Source organism: Folsomia candida, unplaced genomic scaffold (assembly GCF_002217175.1).
Source record: "Folsomia candida strain VU population unplaced genomic scaffold, ASM221717v1 Fcan01_Sc002, whole genome shotgun sequence".
NCBI classification, from domain to species: Eukaryota; Metazoa; Arthropoda; class Collembola; order Entomobryomorpha; family Isotomidae; genus Folsomia; species Folsomia candida.
In genome coordinates this window covers 6,246,732-6,267,640 of record NW_019091194.1, presented here as the reverse complement: position 1 = coordinate 6,267,640, position 20,909 = coordinate 6,246,732, and the positions used below count along the sequence as shown (strand labels likewise).

At 37.2% G+C, this 20,909-nt stretch overlaps 6 protein-coding genes across 8 annotated transcripts; 3 read left to right on the top strand and 3 right to left on the bottom strand.

The window, feature by feature from the left end:
- Positions 1 to 23: 23 nt before the first annotated feature.
- On the bottom strand, positions 24 to 2,997 carry LOC110843650 (zinc finger protein 99). Its single transcript, XM_022089651.2, has 7 exons — positions 2,820 to 2,997; positions 2,381 to 2,713; positions 2,083 to 2,286; positions 1,405 to 2,011; positions 1,123 to 1,342; positions 784 to 1,038; positions 24 to 717 (listed from the first exon to the last, which is right to left on the bottom strand). The coding sequence occupies exons 1-7, from the start codon at positions 2,902 to 2,904 to the stop codon at positions 223 to 225; spliced, it is 2,199 nt and encodes a 732-aa protein (XP_021945343.1). The 5' UTR covers positions 2,905 to 2,997; the 3' UTR covers positions 24 to 222.
- Positions 2,998 to 3,305: 308 nt separating this feature from the next.
- On the top strand, positions 3,306 to 5,032 carry LOC118434228. Its single transcript, XM_035847159.1, has 5 exons — positions 3,306 to 3,724; positions 3,805 to 4,249; positions 4,327 to 4,650; positions 4,719 to 4,877; positions 4,973 to 5,032. Exons 1-5 carry the CDS (start codon positions 3,306 to 3,308, stop codon positions 5,030 to 5,032), a joined length of 1,407 nt encoding a protein of 468 aa, XP_035703052.1.
- A 165-nt stretch (positions 5,033 to 5,197) lies between these two features.
- On the top strand, positions 5,198 to 8,340 carry LOC110843852 (zinc finger protein 69). Of its 2 annotated transcripts, none has more exons than XM_035847349.1 (8): positions 5,198 to 5,381; positions 5,500 to 5,832; positions 5,925 to 6,122; positions 6,210 to 6,374; positions 6,453 to 7,113; positions 7,185 to 7,401; positions 7,525 to 7,751; positions 7,826 to 7,860. In XM_035847349.1, the coding sequence occupies exons 1-7, from the start codon at positions 5,297 to 5,299 to the stop codon at positions 7,711 to 7,713; spliced, it is 1,848 nt and encodes a 615-aa protein (XP_035703242.1). In that variant the 5' UTR covers positions 5,198 to 5,296; the 3' UTR covers positions 7,714 to 7,751; positions 7,826 to 7,860. The 2 variants fall into 2 exon arrangements, with proteins under 2 accessions (XP_035703242.1, XP_021945592.1); XM_022089900.2 differs by having other exon boundaries at positions 5,202 to 5,381; positions 7,488 to 7,751; positions 7,826 to 8,340.
- A 471-nt stretch (positions 8,341 to 8,811) lies between these two features.
- LOC110842983 (cystathionine beta-synthase) lies at positions 8,812 to 12,851 on the top strand. Of its 2 annotated transcripts, XM_035847350.1 has the most exons (13): positions 8,812 to 8,996; positions 10,267 to 10,399; positions 10,463 to 10,569; positions 10,660 to 10,794; positions 10,862 to 10,963; positions 11,038 to 11,150; positions 11,246 to 11,525; positions 11,613 to 11,908; positions 11,969 to 12,025; positions 12,095 to 12,156; positions 12,223 to 12,416; positions 12,492 to 12,600; positions 12,711 to 12,851. In XM_035847350.1, exons 2-13 carry the CDS (start codon positions 10,269 to 10,271, stop codon positions 12,754 to 12,756), a joined length of 1,632 nt encoding a protein of 543 aa, XP_035703243.1. In that variant the 5' UTR covers positions 8,812 to 8,996; positions 10,267 to 10,268; the 3' UTR covers positions 12,757 to 12,851. The 2 variants fall into 2 exon arrangements, with proteins under 2 accessions (XP_035703243.1, XP_021944570.1); XM_022088878.2 differs by lacking the exon at positions 8,812 to 8,996 and having other exon boundaries at positions 9,772 to 10,399.
- On the bottom strand, positions 12,845 to 16,781 carry LOC110842982. Its single transcript, XM_022088877.2, has 14 exons — positions 16,397 to 16,781; positions 16,230 to 16,305; positions 16,069 to 16,170; positions 15,860 to 15,988; positions 15,323 to 15,793; positions 15,148 to 15,240; positions 14,569 to 15,075; positions 14,230 to 14,490; positions 14,092 to 14,175; positions 14,020 to 14,026; positions 13,638 to 13,952; positions 13,383 to 13,550; positions 13,187 to 13,311; positions 12,845 to 13,108 (listed from the first exon to the last, which is right to left on the bottom strand). Exons 1-14 carry the CDS (start codon positions 16,579 to 16,581, stop codon positions 12,965 to 12,967), a joined length of 2,667 nt encoding a protein of 888 aa, XP_021944569.1. The 5' UTR covers positions 16,582 to 16,781; the 3' UTR covers positions 12,845 to 12,964.
- Positions 16,782 to 16,927: 146 nt separating this feature from the next.
- Positions 16,928 to 19,560, bottom strand: LOC110843143 (bacillopeptidase F). The gene is made up of 8 exons (XM_022089077.2): positions 19,346 to 19,560; positions 18,937 to 19,248; positions 18,667 to 18,878; positions 18,558 to 18,582; positions 18,469 to 18,495; positions 18,176 to 18,409; positions 17,962 to 18,104; positions 16,928 to 17,317 (listed from the first exon to the last, which is right to left on the bottom strand). Exons 1-8 carry the CDS (start codon positions 19,485 to 19,487, stop codon positions 17,012 to 17,014), a joined length of 1,401 nt encoding a protein of 466 aa, XP_021944769.1. The 5' UTR covers positions 19,488 to 19,560; the 3' UTR covers positions 16,928 to 17,011.
- Between the last annotated feature and the right edge of the window lie 1,349 nt (positions 19,561 to 20,909).

The window sequence follows — 20,909 nt, the reverse complement described above, 5'->3', positions numbered from 1 at the left end:
AACACTTGTAAAGAGCTTCGAGCTATAATGAATAAGTACGTGTTAACTCCTTTATTATTTTAGAAAATAATGTATCTATTTATAAAATACTTAACTTATTAAAAGTTAATAGATTGATACATATTTAATTTGCTTGAAAGAACGAACTTTTTTCTTTCGATGAAAACTATGCGAAAGTTAATTATTTAAATGCAGTTTATATTTTATTGTAATAACCTAGTGTTAGAGAAAAGACCAATCTACGGTGGATGCCAGTTGTCCGCTGTCAATGCTGTTATTACCATGTTCCAAAACATGGTTTGAGTTATTGGGATCCGACGATTTATCAGAGGACAGGTCGTCAGTGTTTTCCCTTGTTTCTTCTTGATCGCTTGGATGATCTGCTTTTCTCGGTTGCAGTCTCTTTTCTTTAGCCTTGTTAGCATTATTTTTATACATTGTATACTTATATTTCATAGCCGGATCATGTGACCACATATGAATCGTCAAGTAGTTGGCAATCTTAAATCCTTTTCCGCAAACTGTGCATAGAAATGGCGTCTCTGGGTTGTGAAGTTTTTCGTGCCTTCTCAACCGACCTTTAACATTGAACACTTTTCCACAGGTTTCACACCGATATTCTGCTGCTCCTTCTTTTTTAGATTCGTGTACTTGTTTGATGTGTTCATTTAGCCGATTATTGGTTTTGAATACCGATGTGCAATTTGGACGATCACACTAAAAATAGTAATTTATAACAATTAGTTAACGATGAATACACAATTTTAGATCATGGAATATTACCTTAATATTACGATCTGAGTGTTTGTCCATATGTTTTTTTAGTGTGTGCTTGGAGGTGAACGCTTTATTGCACTGGATACATTTATTTGTCGGTGGACGTAAAGTACTGTGTCGAATCTTGATATGAAGTTGCAAAGCTGCTTCGCTGTTCGCAATGGCTGATCGACATTCGTTTGTATGAGGACATTTTAAAGCCAATTTTGTACAATCCGAACCTGGAGTTGCTGCTCTAAGGTGCTTTCGATAATCCTCCATCTTAAGTAATCAATAATGAAAACATATTAACTAACCATCGCTTTAAGCAGAATTAATTTTTATATGAATACCAATTATTGATACCTTTCTACATTCGAGGGAACATCCTCGACAATTCAGGATCTCAGGAGTTGCACAATGGGCAGTTCGGAAATGATCTTCCAGGACATGCACGTTACCAACCGGTTTTCCACATTCTTCGCAATTAATTCTGTTTACTACGACAGGGCCATATTTTCTCAGGGTGTGGCCGCTATTCTTTTCGCAACCCGTAATATTGGCGTGAGCATTCCAATCACAGAACCTAAATCCAAGAGTTCATATCGTAAGTTATTAAATGAAACAATTGCGTTTCTTTTCACTCACTTTGTAAAGACTTGAGGACAAGTTGAACATGGAAACTTTTGCACCTGGTGGCGTAAACAGAATTGTTTCAACGTTCGTTCTTTTAATAAGCGTCGCCTTTTTTCCTTTTCTTCTGTCGTACTGGACGCTGATAATGGAGGTAAAGACAGAATGTAGCTCTTCTGTAACTCGACAACTTTTTCAAACATAAGAGTTTCATACTTGTGTGACTTTCCACGTCTTCTAGATTTTTGTTCAGGATCTTTTATTAAACTTGGTCGGGTTCGAGGCAATTTCGGTTTAACAAAGTTTTTAGCCTTTAAACTTGCTGCTAACTGAGTTTTTCTTCTCGTTTTCTTGCTAGCTGAAGGTACATAGCCACAACTTTGATCAGAGTCGCAATAATATTGATCTTGAGTATTCAATGAATCATCATTCCAATCTGAGTCTAATTCATTGGAGGGTTCCTCAATCATAGTTTCCTGATCTGACATATTTTCAGCGTTGATGTAACACTCATCTTTTCGGATTTTGCTTTGTCGCGTACGGCGCCCTAGGTTAGTATCATCATTCTTTGAAATTATCACTGGAACATCCAGATGGCCCGACTTTCTTTGCATGGATGTATCTGGGTAAATAAAATCTGTTTTAACTACAATTTTGTTTAATTCAAGTTAACAATTAACACCTATTTATTACCTGGGCACGTTTTTGAGGGGTGCACAATGGGCTTTAATCTTGATTTAGTCACTTTGGCCGTTCGTCGAGGTGTGGAGGTTTTGTTTGAACGTTTATGAGGGGTTTCATTTACAGTGGCGACGGCCTGAGATCCAATATAATTCTTGGTATTTTCATCTTGCTGATTACATTGTGTTTCAGTTTTGTGCTCAGTTTCCAAGTTTTCTAAAAATACAAGGAACAGAGTCGAGTTTGTATTGTTCACTACTCTGTTTATAAAGGATGGGATCTATTTATATTTTAATTGCATATAGTATACCAATTGCATCGAGAAACCGTCTGATATCAATTGCAGCAGCCTCTTGGTCGTTCTCACTTCCTTCTACCTCCGCCTTGACCTTCATCCTATCCTTCACTGCCGCCCTGACCTTTGCATGTTCTGCCTCCAGCCTCCTAATTTGGCGAAAGAGGGTCATGCCCTGTGCAACGAGGATGTTACACCATTCGCAAACGTTAGCCCACTCATCGGGATGACCATAAACGGTGAGAAATCGGGCGCACATTTCGCCAGGCACCTCCAACAAACCCGACACCAAGTAAAGGGCCGACACTTGGCGATCCAACATACAACTCACCCTCGACTCGTCTGACTCTGTAATGAAAATGAATAAATTGCTTGTGATTACTTCATATCTATTATTTTTTTATTGTTAGCGAAGAGAAATTTGCAAGCTATTGCAACTAAATAAAACAAATACCTTCGCCACTCAGGAATGAGGTTGACGTAGACTTTGGTGACCATGATGAGCAAATTAGGCAGCGTTGGCTAAATGCAGAGGACATGATGGCTTTGTAGGAAAATGATAACCAAAAACATAAGATGTGTTGTTGTGTGCTTAATTTTCTGCATGTGTTTATTATGAGAGAAAGTTTACCGGTGGAGTTGGAAAGCGAATTGGGCGAATTGAATCATTATACAGCTACAAGTCAAATCATTTTATTGTAGGGAAAATGAGAAAAGTCTGAGAATGTTTGCATACGACTCGAGTCATCTATTTAGATACGTTAGAAAATTCGCTTGTAGAATCCAATTAATTCTCCAATTAATTTTTCTAATTAAGTAGGTGCCTATATAACGAGCAAACTCCTTTGGCAAACAAAATTTTTGTACATGAAGACATGCATCGTTGTTCTAGTTGAATAAGGGCTTATTTAAATACGTTGTTCATTGTAAAAAAGACAAAATGAAGTCCATGGCAGAACAACCAAGTGTTTCTTTAGAATTTCAAGTAATTTCAACTAGTTCTCAAATTTCTACTATTGATAAACAAGTCAACCTAAAAATAACAGCCTCTTATCGACAAAATCTGGTAAGCAAGCAACTTCTCCCGTTGTTTCAACTTCTCCGAATCATGGGAAGATGTCCACTAATTTTCCAATTGTCACTAAAGCATCATTATTATTCCGCACAAGAGAAATTCATTAATTCAGATCAAGAAGATCTATCATTCATTACTAATGAAGTAGTAGCCTACAAATTTCTGGATGGAACTGCAACATCATTTTCCTTAGTCTTATGGAATCTTCTTATTGTTGCGTACTTGATATTTGGATTATTTCAATTTGGTGCACTGGACATGCAAATAATTCCTCCGGATGATGCGTGCGTATTTTTCATTTTTGTATCACTTATTACTAACATTTTCAAAACTATGCACAATTTTTTATTATGGAACTTTGCAGTTGGCCGGACAAGGTTGCCTATAAAAATAATCCAAATGCCATCAATATTTCCCCTGTTTCCACTATAATGCTTCGGAGTTTCGAGTTGATTTTTGTATTACAAGCCATTCTGGACTATTTTATGGCCTTGTGGTCAGCCCCGGTATTGAGCAAGTGGCTAAACGCTTGGGAGAAAATCGAAACTGGTTTGGACTCATTCGAATTACTCAGCAATCATCAGCGGCCCAGATTTTCAGGAATTAACACTCGCAGAACTTTACAAAGATTCATTCTGCTTCCATCCATCTTGTTTGCATCTCTTGTAATTGGGACCGACTTTGATCCAAGCTATTTTATGGCATCATGTGCAGATTTAGTCTACACTTTCATCTCAATTTCTTGTAGCTTTGCCGAAGATGCGAAATGTCTACTCCTTTTTAAGAGTATCGAGATAAGTTTTAATAAGGTTCTTTAAATTCCTAATTACACATAAAACATAAATTTTGCAAATATGGAAAAATATTATTCTGCTTATCTATGCAGATGGTTACATCAGTTGAAGCGATGTGCACGCATAACCCAACCGGCGTAGCACCGGCGGAGATTCGCCGTTGGCAGAGCATCATCTACGATATTCGACAACAAGCCGAACTGTGTGGACAATTGTTATCCCTTCAACAACTAATGTCCCTCCTGATTTCAATTCATTTTGTCTCATCTGCATTATATGTATTCGTGACGTTGATTCAAACTACGGTCCTGGACAGGGAATACATCTTAATTATGTTCTCAGTGGTTTCTCTTGCGTTATTGACTGTTGGGAAGATTTTGTTAAAAGTCCAAATGGCTGTTAGGATTACAGAGGAGGTGAAATAGTATTTTGTTATTTTTTTAAAGGTTCGTCAAATATGCTTTAAAATATTAACCAATTACAGGAAAAGCGCTTCACAGAGTGCATAAGAAAGCTAAACTTTACGGAAAACAGGCCAGATTGTAAAGTTGAATTGAGAAGCATTGACAATTTATTGACTGATCATCCTACTCAGATTTCACTGAATAATTATGTGAAATTAAACAACTCTTTGATTCTGGGGGTAAGATTTTTACTAAGTATTTTTATTACTTTATAATACTGCAGAGGCCTGTATTAATGTTTAAAGTTTACAAAACTATAACCTTCAACTTACAGATATTGGGTCAAGTATGCACTATTTTTATTGTGTTTATGCAACTTGAGAATAATAAATGAAGACATAAATAACTGTTGGTTAGAGCATTTTTATGTGGAGTTGTATAAAATCTCACTTTCTCGTCTCATTCATCCTCAGTCGTCTCGACTTTTCTCATTTTCCCTACAAAATGCAGGCTTGCATAAAAATGATTCAATTCGCCCAATTCGCTTTCCTACTCCACCGGTAAACTTTCTGCCATAATAAACACATGCAGAAAATTAAACACACAACATCATAAACACATCGTATGTTTTTGGTTATCATTTTCCTACAAAGCCATCATGTCCTCTGCATTTAGCCAACGCTGCCTAATTTGCTCATCATGGTCACCAAAGTCTACGTCAACCTCATTCCTGAGTGGCGAAGGTATTTGCTTTATTTAGTTGCAATAGCTTAGCAAATTTCTCTTCGCTAACAATAAGAAAAAAATAATAGATGTGAAGTAATCACAGATTCACAAGCAATTTATTCATATTCATTACAGAGTCTGACGAGTCGAGGGTGAGTTGCATGTTGGATCGCCAAGTGTCGGCCCTTTACTTGGTGTCGGGTTTGTTGGAGGTGCCTGGCGAAATGTGCGCCCGATTTCTCACCGTTTATGGTCATCCCGATGAGTGGGCTAACGTTTGCGAATGGTGTAACATCCTCGTTGCACAGGGCATGACCCTCTTTCGCCAAATTAGGAGGCTGGAGGCAGAACATGCAAAGGTCAGGGCGGCAGTGAAGGATAGGATGAAGGTCAAGGTGGAAGTAGAAGGAAGTGGGAACGACCAAGAGGCTGCTGCAATTGATATCAGACGGTTTCTGGATGCAATTGGTATATGTTCTTTACAATTAAAATATCTTATAGGTAAATGCAGTAGTGAACAAAGCAAACTCAATTCAATAAGCCGTTCTTTATATTTTTAGATAACTTGGAAGCTGAGCACAAATCTGAAACACAATGTAATCAGCAAGATATCAAGAATTATATTGGCTCTCAGGCCGTCGCCACTGTAAATGAAACCCCTCATAAACGTTCAAGCAAAGGTTCCACACCTCGACGGACGGCCAAAGTGACTAAATCAAGATTAAAGCCCATGGTGCAACCCTCAAAACCATGCCCAGGTAGTTAATTAGTAGGTGTTTATGAAAAACCTATTTTTAACTAGAATTTAATGATATTCTATTTAAACCCGATTTTTTTACCGGTAGATTCATCGTCCGAAAACATAATGTTTCCATCACCTTCAAAAAGCGATGGTTCTCCTCATCAAGGCATTATTTCAGATACGAAAGGACGTGCTACAGCTAAATTGAAAAAGAAACCCAAGGGAATTACTAAATCATACGTAAAACCTAAAGGCTTGTACTTGTCAGGTGAAGAAATTATGAATTACAATTCGCTTCAAACATGCCGAGTAATAACATTACAAATGGTGTGATTTGTGAATTTAGAGGACGCTGACACTCTTTCATCAAGTCACGGAGTAAGACGAAGTGGACGACAAGTCACTAAGAAAGTTCAGTTTGACAATGACATAAAAAATGAAGATCACCAGAATATGCTAGAAGATACAAATGTACAACATAATATAATGGAAGAACAAAAAGATTTCGACTTGGGCGCAGAAGAAAGGGATTCCGATCCGGATTGGGAGTCTGAGGATTTGTCATATTCTTTTCAAAAACACACAGCCAAATCCGAACAGTCAATAAAATTTAATAGCGAATTGGAGAGAGATATTATTTGTAATGACAATTCGTCCTCTAATAATTCCGAAGACAATTCACATGAACTAAATGACGCACCTTCAAGTTCGAACAAGAACAAGCTGGCGGAATCAAGAAAGAAATATGGTTATACTTCCAACAAATTGATGGACAATGGAAGATTAAAGCCAGAATTTAGAAAGTTTCCAATCCGAGAAACTCTTACATTTCAGCAAGTTATTGAACTCCAAAAGAAAACTGCATTGCCTCCAGTATTGGGCCGCATAACGAAAGAAGAACGACAAGAGCGGCGACTGTTACAAAAAGGAAATTCGCTAGCCGCCCTATGTCGACGACACCGAGTAAAAGAATTCCCCTGCTCAACCTGTGGTCATGTCTTTTCCATGCAAGTTTTAAGTGCATATTCATTCGCGTGTAAATAGATGTATGATATATTTAATAATCATTCATTCGTAGGTACAAGGACTGGAATATTCACGCGAATATTAATGAATGTGAAAAAAGTAACAACACTTTAAGAAAATTTGGCCCTGTCGTAATAGAGAGGATGAAGTGCGAACAATGTGGGAAACCTGTTGGGAGTGCGACCGCGCTCGAAGATCACCACAGAACTGCTCATGATGGTTCAGACCTGATTTTAAATTGCAGGGGCTGCTCGGTTGTTTTTAGACAGGTATGCGATCGATCAATCAGGTGTAAGAGAATACATGTAAAATATTTAAATTTTGATGATTCTAATATAAATTTTTCGCCTTTCAGGCAGGAGATTATCAAAAACATTATTTTGAACTTTTAGAGTCCAACCCGGATTCCGATTGTGTTAAGTTTGCCCTACAATGTCCATATAAAGAAGGATGTAGGAAAGCCATTCGAAATAGCGATGAGGCTCTTCGACTTCATATACGAATTCGACACATTGATCCAATACCCAGGACACACCTTTGTGTTCAATGCAACAAATCATTTCCTTCCAAATATTTATTGAGGCGACATGTCGAGTTACATGCACCTCGTGATTTCAAGGTAAGTAAAGCACATAACGATAATCAATCCAAAATTATTTTAACCACTGTATTGTCTTAATTATTATTGATTAGTGTGACCGTCTCAACTGTACATCTGCATTCAGTACTAAAATCAGACTCAGAGATCACATCAAGCATGTTCACGAATCCAAAAAAGATGGAGCAAAAGAATATCCTTGTTCAATATGTAACAAAGTATTTTATGTAAAGGCGCAGACGACACGACATGAGAAAATTCACAATCCGGACTCGCCATTCCTATGCACAGTTTGCGGAAAAGGATTTAAGCTTGCCAACTACTTGACGATTCATATGTGGTCACATGACCCTGCCATGAAGGCTAGATATGCACGATATAAACAAGCAGCAGAACAAAGGCGACAACAGAAAGAAGATCTATTAAACCATCAAGGATCAGAAATTCAACAAGATGCTACCAATCCTCCTAATGATTTCATGCAAAGTATCGGAAACTCGTTGGGTTAATTACAACAATTTACTGCATGTTGTTTCCTCACATTAGAATTTGTCTGTTTTTATACTGCAGAAGAGTTAGTTCCTTAATAAAGTCAGTTTGAAAAAATCTACTAGTCCAGACATTTGCGAAATATTAGTGTTCCATGTAATTGACACCTTCCTACAGATTATGAAATGCCAGTATCAGCTTTCAGGTTTTAGTTGAATACTTCTTAATGCGTATGTATCAGTATAATACTGCATTGCTTGATAAACTTAAAACCACCCTCTCTAATTCATAGAATAGACATTCTCAATGCAAGAGTCTTAATCGTGAATAATTTCATTCAAGTAAATGTGAAGCAATGAACACGCAGGACCGGTCAATATGTAGCACTCATCCATTATTTAAAATTTACATGGAATCGTGCCATTAAAAACTGAAACCTGACATCCATCGTCACTCTTCATATAATTGTGTGCATTATAAATGTTATCATGAATTCTTGTAAGACCCATCCACTCCATGTGCTCTTTACTCTTACATAAAAATCAAGTTGTAAAAAGCAGGTTGCAGTTAATAAGAACAACGTGGTCCTCGGCAAGCTTATAGATTTTATATTATTCTCCGGGCTTCCGTTCCACGCAACCAGGCTTTATTCATAATCACCGTCTGTCAAGCCAACTTGTCCCAGAATTTCATCAGAATTTTCATTCTTCAGATAGACGCATTACTAAAAATATTAAATATTTGTTTAGGATTACTTTCCGTGGCCTTCATTTTATGGTAAGTATAATTTCACTATAATTCTAAAAGTCATAAAATTGTTTTCCAGTTGTTTTCTCGCTACGTACTTGTTACAAAACGAATTGAGGTTACGCCGGCACTATAGTAGGGGAAGCATAACTTCCATCAAAATTTGGCTCCCGCGTTCGTATCCCTACCATGCTAATAGTATGGGAAGGATACGAGCGCGGGATGATGGAGGTTATGCTTCCCCAGTATTAATAATCCCAGCAATATTTTTGGAGTAGTAAATATTTAGCTTGTTAAAATTGGTATGCTCCATATTCCTGCATGTATGTAGCGTATGTGAGTTGTACGTATCTATCTAGATAATTAAGGAGTTATGGATTTCATGGCATATTGCACTCATCGATTGGTTCTGAGCATGGTGTGTGTTCAGAGGCGTGCCATGCTATGATTAAATACTTGTATTTAATTCCACATCTCCAACCTGTCTTTTACGGTGGGTTTATCAACCACAGCGACCACGATAAGAGCAACTATTGAGCATTAATTTCATTCGCACCACAAAGAATATCCCCTTCGCCACAGGACAGGACTTGAACTAGTGTCAATATTTAATTTTGTATGCATTCAAAAAAATCCCTATTTTATGCATTTTATGTATCTGAAAACATATACTTTGAAAGTATGCATGTATGCCAACCATTATTCTTTGTGACATTAGGATTTTATTTTTTCAAGTTTTGTATTGCTAAAAATACACTTTGGCACATTCTGTGCAATCCAGAATCCAGATTATTTATCATATAACTGACTATTATACATACGCAACACTCGACCTTGCACTCCAGAAGCACCGCAATAACCTAACCTGGAAATGTGGCACTATCCAGCGATGCTCACAATAAATGGTTTCGACTCTCACAAGTTTATCACAAGTCTAGTTTATGCTTGTACATATGTACATGTATTCGAATCTCAACCCTAAAGCCACATACTAATGCATATAACATAATAACTAACTTTGTTCGCATCCCAATCGCATCATCATAAAAAATTACACCCGACAACCAAACTATAAACTGATCCAACGAGTTGGATATGTCTGTGTGAGTACCTAACTAAGGAGCATAGTAACCTTTGATTATAACATTTATCCAGCAGTTTGCTTAAAAAATCACGCCATTGCATTCCTCGCTTCTCAGGCACACGTCTTCAGTAGCAAAGATTGCGAATCTAAGCTGAGATCAAATTTTTGTCGAATAACTGAAATCGTTTTTTTCGTCCTTCGAAATGTATAAATTAGCCATGAGTTCGGTGCCGAATGGTGGAGCTGGTCCTTCTGAAATACCTGCGGACATTGTCTGGCCCGATCTTCCAAGCAAGTGCACATGGCATTTAGGAACAAAAGACAAATCTCCTCACAGTTTGGATGCCAGGTAAATTAAGACAAAATATTAAAACATGGAAATGTTATCTATAATTTACGTATAATTATCTAGGGAAAAACTACCTGGAATTTTACCAAACATTTTGTCTCACATTGGTAACACTCCACTCGTCCGATTGAATAAATTACCACTGGCGAAAGGCATCAAGTGTGAAGTCTGTAAGTGTAGAAATTACGTGCTTACATAATTATAGGATTCTTTAGCTGGATATATTGTATGAATATATACAAATATTTGTATATCTGTAGTGGCAAAATGTGAGTTTTTTAATGCGGGAGGAAGCATAAAAGATCGCATTGCGCTTAGAATGGTTGAAGATGCAGAAAAGTCGGGACTTTTACATTCTGAATCCACAATTATTGAGCCCACCTCAGGAAACACGGGTACTTTAAAATTTTACTAAAATTATTTCTACGGTGGTATTAACAGAAACGACATAATTATTTACAGGAATTGGTCTGGCTCTTGCGGCTGCCGTAAAAGGATATAAATGCATCATTGTAATGCCTGAAAAAATGTCAAATGAAAAAGTGGATGTACTTCATGCTTTGGGTAATTAAACGATCGTAAAGCTTTAATTGACTATGCAAATTTTCTACAAGTATGAATCAATTTTGCAAAATCAGGCGCTAAAATTGTTAGAACACCAACGTCTGCAATGTTCAACTCTCCTGAAAGTCACATCTCTGTGGCGTGGAGACTGAAAAAGGAAATTCCTCACGCCGTAATTTTAGATCAGGTATACACATTGCAATTATTACATTTGATTATATTAGTACTACCATACTAATGATCAACAAGAAATATTAATATATAATAATTTATGACTGATAGTACCGCAATGCTGGCAACCCTTTAGCCCATTATGACACCACGGCCGACGAGATTTTGGAACAATGTTCTGGAAAGGTCGACATGGTCGTCGTAGGGGCTGGTACTGGTGGATCCGTGTCTGGGATTGGGAGGAAAATCAAGGAAAAATGTCCCTCTTGCATTGTCGTCGGCGTGGACCCTGAAGGCTCAATTTTGGCCCAGCCAGAAAATTTAAACAAGAGCGATGTTAGCTCATACGAAGTAGAAGGCATTGGTTACGACTTCATTCCAACAGTTTTGGGTAAATTGGCCAAAACTTAAATTGTGCATTTCAAAATAATGTCAACAATTCACACAAAAACAAACCCCATCCATGGTCCCCTTGTAGATCGTTCCGTGGTAGATAAGTGGTACAAGAGCAACGATCGCGAATCTCTGCCCACTGCCCGCGCCCTGATTCGAGAAGAGGGTCTTCTCTGTGGGGGCAGCAGTGGCGCCGCACTTTCCTGTGCTTTCAAAGCCATTCAGGACGCAGGGTTGAAAGAAAACGCCCGCGTCGTGGTCATCCTTCCGGACGGAGTTCGGAATTACATGACCAAATTTTTATCTGATCAGTGGATGATTGAGAGGGATTTGTTACCCCTGCACAACCTTAAGGACCAGTATTGGTGGTGGGACACACCGGTATTCAATCGTACATAACTAATCTAACCAAAAATTAAATGAAATTTACTTTTTAATTAGGTCTCCTCCCTCCATTTGGCCTCGCCACTCACTGTTTTACCAGACGTTCCAGTGCAGGTAAGATTAATGGTTTTAGGATAATTTAGGTAGTAATAAAAGACATTTTCTTACTTTTACATATAACAGGAAGCGATCGACATTATGAAAAGAAAAGGTTTTGACCAAATGCCAGTGGTGGATAAGGATGGGTAACTATCTAAAATAAGATTTATTTCTTCCCGATTCAGTGTCTCACTTATGAATTTTCGATACAGAAACGTGTTGGGAATGGTCACCTTAGGATCTTTGCTGGCCCGTGTGCTTTCCAAGAAGCTAGACAAAAGTGACAGCGTTGATGCTGCCATTTATCGCCAGTTTAAGAAAGTTACGCTAAACATGACATTGGGGAAGTTAACCAACATTTTACATAAAGACCACTTTGCGCTTGTCGTACACACGCAAGTTCAATGTAAGTTTAATACTACAGTATTTTATTATTTCTTAATTTAATGCACGACTTTTGACATGTTTGACTTTACTTCAGATGCTGGAGTAGATAAGGAGGACAAAAAGAAGGAAGTCATCATTGGTGTTGTGACACAAATCGACTTGCTGCACTACATTTCACAAGTTGAAGAAGTTGTCAGACAACGGTGAGCAATTTTAACATCATAATAATTGCATATGTGTTTGCGGTTATGCTTAACTCTTACATAAGAGAATTGTCATATTTAAATTTATTATCTATCTGGTCGATTTCTAGAAAAATGTCTGAAGTCGGTGACTTGTCGGAACTTGCTATAAAATGACGGAATAACATTCAAGTATATATAATTTTATTATCATCCAGAGGTAACTTGTTGCATATCGTAAAATTGAATGAATAAAAAGAGTATATAATTGACCTTGGCAAATTTATTACTGGTTCATGTTCAAAGCCTTCGGCACTATTAGATATACATTGATATGTATAATATATATAAACCACTGAATAAATATTACTCGTACAGCAACTTCTTATAACGATGTAAATCTGTTTCGAATCTTCATTTGGACCTCCTTCAGAGAGTAATAATTCCCAGTGTAAGTGATCCATACGATCCCCGTACCAAACTCATGAGAACCGTTCGTATTTGTGGCGTATATTCCGTTTAAGTTGGACTACAAATAAATAATTTCGTATTATCCGACTATACAAACATTACAGGATGAGCAAGATATGTATGTGTAAGTTGAAACCTCGTGACATCCATAAAACCACCAAGAACCTTTCCACGTTTGAGCGCAATTTCGTTGTGAATCTGTATCTTGATCCTGGTCATAAGTACTAAAGGACATGCCATCATGACGAGATAGGGAGTCACCTATGGATGCAAATTGTTTAAAACCGTAACGGAATATCAGCGAATATTTAAAAGGCCAAACTTTTTTGTACCAGCAGTTCCAGAATAATTGGATACATGTAGTCGATAAAATGTTGTGGCGTCACCCAACCGGAAGTGCTTGTACGATGCAATCGCCGTGCTACTTCCATCCCATTTGGTGAGTTCAATACGCAACTCGTGATCATTTAATTTTGTTAATGCAGCGATATTGGACAGACCTAAGGATTTGGGGAAAACATCAGAAATGCATGCATTATTATTTTAGCCTCTATGTCCTTACGTAAAATTCTATCTTCGTTGCATACCTAACCAATAATCACCATCTGTAGAACCAAAACCTTGTTCATACGTAGTCCAATTTTGATAAAAGTTTGTTCTGCGACTTCCATTTAGATTGGGGGATCCTCGTCGTTGGATTACAGTCCAACCACCCCCGTCTGAATCAGCACTAAGGTCACAAATTACCTGGACCGGTTCATTCTGCTTCGGAAATATTGTGAATTTTCTATTCGAGTTTTTCAAATTATTATTAGGTGGACGCTTATTTCCTTGAGTAGAATTTTTCCTATTGTCCACAATTTGTTGAAGTAGCTGAATTTCTGAACAGTCCTTTGGTCTAACTTTATATAGATAATTATAAATAAAGATAATGCACTTATAAAATCAAGCTCAAGTTAATTTTCTTACTGGTCCGCTGCAAATAAATGAAAAAATGTTTTTATAAATGTTAGCTTTAATGTGGCCATTTAAATTATCTACTTTTAAGGTTTCATCATCCATTGTCCGCAACAGAAGAACATGAGATACGTTCACCTTAGTCAATTCGGAAGACAATTTTTCGATCTAGACAAGAAATTTAAAATTATTCTCACTCCAAAAATATGTATTAAAAATTACTCGTTTCTTTTGATGGCCTAATTGTTTCGTTAGATTTTTCATTATCCTTGTTAAAATTGAAAAATCTCGTGTCACTCTTCCATTCGGGCGATGAGTTCCTTCATCGCTTTGCACACTTTGGAGCGATTTCAGCATTCCTTTCGACGACCTAGAAAAAGATTGGGATTGTGGATCCCGAAGAAATGCATAAGTTGCGAAATCAATTGTCTCTGGATCAGGTTCACTGCGTTCCGCTGACCAATTGTCATTGCTGCTGGATTGCTAAATATTATATAATAATACGCAATTAATTAATGTATCCCACTAACTACTTGGCGCTTATGATATTTGCATTATTACACGGTTGTAAGTATTTCTATCTGTGTGGGATTCTTCGCCATAGTCATCCTCATTATTTTCAAATTCGCGTCCATAATCGGCAAAGTTATAAGGGGCTGAAGTTGTAATGATGACCTGTTCATCAGGATCAGTACTACTTACACCATATTGATAATCCTGGCCATGTTGGTAAGGATTAATTCGACTGTTAATTTGCGAGTCGATAGGATTTTCAGATGAGCTTGTGAGACCCCAATTAAAAGAGTATGGTTCTGAAGTGCTAGTCGTTGAAAGTGAAGTTGTTTTTTGCGTTGGAAGAAACCGTGGTAAAGTCGTAGCAACGTCCCAATCATCATAATGAACAGCTTGGGTACCATTTTGAGGGTGGCAAGAACACTGGTCAATTTTCTGTTCAACATTTTCCAGAGCTCGGAATATCCCTGAAAAATGGATCAGGACAGTGTCAACAGCCCGTTGGAGTTGGCCCTGCTTTTCCTTTATGTCGACGATTTCTCCAGTTCCAGTATTCTATTTAGATAATGATTGTATACAATCGTTGATCCAGAATTTAAAAAAATTGACTTTAATTTGATTATGAACCTGCGTATATGCACGATTCATATGCACAGAATGCCCATAGGAATCAGAAATATTTTGCTCAATTTCTGAAACCGTTCTCTCCAGGTGTAAAAGCTGGAAACACACAGGATTACGATTTTAGTGTAATGTCCATCAAATGGTAGACCCAAGGTAGATGTATTTATTGTGTAAATACCTTTCTCCAAATTGTGTCCATGTCGCTTGCTTGTCGTTTTTCCTGATCATTGGTACCCAAACTCGCCACTGTTGTTGAACTCATCACTGTTTCGTCCGACTGCGACACGGTTAAATCAGCTTTATCCTGAATTGGTGGTGGTGAAGTGAAAAAACCGTCGTAGTTATGATGATCACTGCTCTGTCGTAGTTGACGCGTTGGGGGCAATGAGGAGTAGACTCGGGCGTTACTCCCACCACCACCAACGCTGCTCCCTGCTGACGACGAGCCAAAAATAAAACTTGGCGTTGCATCTCTAGAGCTTCTTATGGGATAGAGTGGAGGTGGTGTGAAGGGTTGCTCGATTTGGAAAATCGGTCTTAATTGTTGAGGTGGTAGTGGTGGCGGTGGCGGTGGTGGAGTAAACTGGGTAGTTGTCACCGATGACATAGTTGTCGATGGTACTGTGGACGCGATAGGCGTAATTTTTGGCTTAAATTGAAATTGAAGCATTTATAAGGAATCCTTACATAGTGGGTGATTTTAAAAATTCATTACCTGAACAGAATTGCTTCTAAAAGTTACAGGTTCCAAAACAACTTCTTCTTGTCGAACTTGCAAAGATGAGAGCTTTTGCTGAATGAGGGTTTCAATTTTTTCTGGAATGCTGCGTTCAAAGTCCAGCATCTTGATTATAAAGAAATAGCTTAAGATTAAAAAAAAATTACGCAATATTTGAACTCAATTAAAAATGTGTCAAATCGGACCCTATTCTCCAATGCAGATAACTTCTTATCGTGTTTTCTCGATTTGGAACGAGTTCCTCCTTGTTTATCGATAAACTTAACAGAGTTTGCTAAAGCTTCAATCTATCATAAGACATCAAATGTAACGTGTACATATATTACGATGCAATATGCATACATACTTTTTGAAACATATCGTCTTGAGATTTTTTCATGGTTTGGACAAACTCCATAATGTGGTTCACATTGATAAGGATGCTGTATAATTAAATATTTAATGATTATTATGTGTATACATATGATCAGTAATGAATTATAAAGTTATTTGCAAATTTTTAGCCAAACTGACTGTTGTTCTTGAGTCGTAAGTTTTGTTTTATCCACATTTAAAAGCGATTTCTCCAATGACAAACTTTCTTGTGATTCAGACTCCGAAAAATCTGATGAACACAAGTCTCCACAGTTTAGCACGAACCAGATATAAACGTAAAACACCAAATTTGTCTTATAATTGAAAATCGTTCTGAAAATCATTATTGCAGAATTAAGATTAAGATAAGAGATATCAAAAATAAATATGTCACATGAAAATTATTACGCCAATTTATATTTTAAATCAACAAAACAATTTATGCACACATGTAATTTTAATATTATTAATTACGTTATATACGCATTATTGACTCAAATATTATTATGTTGCTTGCTCTTTAAGTATAACTTTTTTCACTTCGATACGATATACATAAGTACTTATGTATGCACAGATGAATGAATGACCGATGAGCTTATTAATTAATAATTGGTATGCATCTACAATAATCTACATACATGTCATATGTGCATAATTGCGTGTGTCAAGGACGAGATTCAAGAAAAATGCCAATTTAAGATAACTTTATTCAGTTTTTGGAATGTTATCGTCTGAAATGTTTTGAATTCAAAATGAAAATAGCTACATATTTTATTTCTTAGATGAAGCTACTACATCAAGACGCCCATAACCGAACACATGATTCGGGAAAGTATCGTCGTTTAATCCACCACATGTTTGACTACTTCCGGTTAACGTAGTAGTTTCTGCTCCTTCGAAAAGTGCAGTTCGAACGGCATCATAGTCCCCTTGAAGTAAGGGATTTTTTTGTATGAGTAAAGCCACACCCCCGGTCACGTGTGGGGACGCCATAGATGTCCCACTTAGTCTGTCGAAGTGGTCATCAGCTGCATTCATGGAAGATAATACGTCCACCCCAGGTGCTGACATTTCTGGCTTTAATAGGACATAAATATATAGAGTTAAGGGACATTTAACCTCTTAACGACGAAGTACACACATTTGTGTAGTATTTTATTTTCCGTTCACGACGAAGTACACACATTTGTGTAGTATTTTATTTTCCGTTCACGGCGAAGTACACACATTTGTGTAGTATTTTATTTTCCGTTCACGACGAAGTACACACATTTGTGTAGTATTTTATTTTCCGTTCACGGCGAAGTACACACATTTGTGTAGTATTTTATTTTTCCGTTGACGACGAAATACACAAATGTGTGTACTGCAGAAATTTCCTTGACACCAAAATTTCTTTAAAAAAAGAATATTTCTTCGGTATTTTGTGGAAAACTCGATGGTGAAAAGTGGATTTTTTTCGATATTTTTCACCCAAAATTTTGGAATTTTCCCTATACCGACCAATGTTAAAAAATGTTTTTTTCGTATTTTTCGTCAAAAACTCGAATATTGCAAACTGGTGGAAAATTTTAATTGGTTGCTATCAGGTATAATTATGAAATCAAAATCGTACCGAAGGGAAATTTTATTTAAAAATCAGTAGTACGAAAGAGGTTAATTACGCTCATACGTAGTCCAATGAAATTATTAGTCATTGAGCCAATTGCACAGTTTCTTACCTTGTGTCCACCGTTTCCTGTTGCAGGGCCCCTAGAAGAGAACGATGCTATGACATCACTCATGTCTGTCGCAGCAACGCCTATGACCCCCTGACGATCTCCAGGAGAACCCACGCTACCACAACTAGACCCGGCATTTCCAGCTGAATTTAAATATTATTAATGACGTGTGATGAATTTTTACACCTAATACGTGACATATTTTATACTATACCAGAAAACACAGGGATCACACCGGCAGAATGCCACCCTGTAATCACATCATCATACCAGTCTTGACCTCCAAGTGATGAGCCCCAACTGTTACCTACCACATGGGGGGCTTTCGTGCAGTTCGCTCCCGTTCCATCGGTCAGGGTGGGGCATGCAATAAATTGACCACAACCGAGAAGATCGGATTCTGCGCAGGAAGATGTTGCACATCCCTTGCATGCCATCCAGCGAGAATCTAGAATTTAAAAAGTAATTGAGCTGAAAAGTTCAAATTTTGTAAGGACATCCATTTACCAGGAGCCATGCCGAATCCCTCCCGTCCTGAAATAATTTTTGTTCGTAACAAAATCTGAATAAATTAGAAGTATATTTAAAATATTCACCTGCAATTGTCCCCATCGTGTGAGTCTTTATAAATTAAAAAATAGTAACTTTTAAAATTTTATAATATAAATTAACTTTTATTCGGAATATTCATTTAAAATTACTCGCCCCATGTCCATTCCCGTCATTTGGAGAACTGGTTCTAAACGAAGGGTCATACCAACCATATTCCCCCAGAAAATTATCCCTCAAAATCATGTGCGTTCCACGCACTCCTGTGTCAATATTTGATGTAACTATTCCTTCCCCGGTAATGTTTTCAGCCCAGAGTTCATGCCCTTTAACAATCCAAACTCCACGCACGGGATTATTTTGCTTTACTGAAAAAAAGTGACACTAAAATATTTCTGGATTTTTCTGTGTATCATAAATGCTTACCCTCCTCATCGATTACTGCTTCAGACCTGGTCAAAGGTTCCAGGGGGATGACAATTTCTTCCCGGACCTGCACAACGTCTGGATGTGAGGACAATAATTTCACGAGCTCAGCATCGGCGGCGGAGACAATGATCCTGTTCGTAATCCAGAACGTTTTGTAGGCGACATTGCGTCCGTCTAATAAGGATCGGATATTTGCCTGGGACTGTGAAGTGTATTCGATAAGGGCAGCACGAATAGCGGCCATTCGTTCGCCACGAACAGAAAAGACCAATCCACTTGAAGCAATTTCGTCATAGATTGAACTAACATCTGTAAATTGAGTACAGCACGTAATAGGTCAAGTTACCAAATGACATGTATTATTTTCAGAGACGCTTAAAATTTGTACTGTTAAAAAACAACTTACCTGATTTTAGGATTATTGCAACATCAGCGTTTCCGCGTTCATTAAGCGTTTTTAAGAGTGAGTTGCTTAGTACGGAGTTTGGATAAGCTACAGCAGCCCCTAGGGCGCAAACCGCAATTAGCAACGAAGCCAATTGCGCCATTCTAGTTCAATAATATTAATATGAAATAAGTAAAAGTGGAATATTGTAAAATGTGCCAAAATGGACTGAAATGCAGTGGAAAATATGTCTTGTATTTGTACCTTTTGAAGCTGAAGGTTATCTACTTTGATTGAATATTCACTTATCAATTACTGCGGACGATAATCATTCAATGAAACTTTTACATGATATTATAATTGCAGACAAATTGTCTAGGGTTCGATATGTGCTGATTTTAAAAAAAGAGAAAAAGTAGGTTATCTCCAAATTCTGCATTATTTTAAGTCAATATCATGGATTAATTTATATCCTTTAAGACCTATCTGTCCCACATTTAAATTTAACACAAAATGATGAACTAGTTTGATTTAATTTGTTTGACTAAGACGAAACCCTATACTCATCAATTATTCTGCGAACTGTACCTGAAAATGGGCACGTTATCAATAATGAAATAAGTATGTAATAAAAATGTCAATCACTATTTAATTGTCACCGAACCGATGAGAATATATAGGTGCATGTAGAGATATGCACAAGGTGCAGATAAGTTGAAACTACATTACGCCTTACATAAAATCCTTTATATTGAAAACTATGATAAAGAATTGATGCTGTCATGAGTTGAAACTGTGGTTGTTATTGATGTGTCTTTGTAGTTTTTTAGCATCAATTATTAATTATACATTTGGAACCACCTATAATAGGGGAGGGAGGGGGTTTATATAACACGGACAAATGATGGGGACATCTAATAACCGTGGGGACATTGCAGGACAGATCTGATGAATAAGAAAATGTGGACTTCAAACAATAAATTTGTTGACCTGCCCGACGAGGATCTTAGAAACCTAGTGGAGTAAGAGCTCCGGCCGCAACAATCCATGCAATATCCGATGAAGCTGTTCTAGCTATTAACGTGGGCTTATGGTCATCATGTATATAGTAAATTAAAGCCAATTTACTGTATAGATGTGTTTGAAAATGTGCTAATCAAAAACGATCCTAAAATACAGTAATTGTCAAAAAATAACTGAAACCAACTGTCCAAAAATCTTTGAACAAAAGTGAATGAGTATGAAATAAATGAATTTGAATTGTTCAAATTCATTATGTCTGATGTTGACCTATGTACGTACATATGTGCGTGCATAGCAAAAAAAAGTGGCAGAGCAGTGTTTCCGCATTTTGTATTCTCATTTTTGGACAATTTGAGGTACAGACTTCTAGTTTTCAGATTTTTGTAGACAATTACATTTGTCAGAAAACCATGTTACCGTAGTGGTAACATGGATTTGGGATTCTTTTCATCTATCTAATACAACGTATGAATGCTCATACGATTCCGAACTGAAACGACCTATGTATGTATTGCTTGGTAGTTTGTGGCATTGCAATTAAGGAAAACAAGTGAGTTATAGT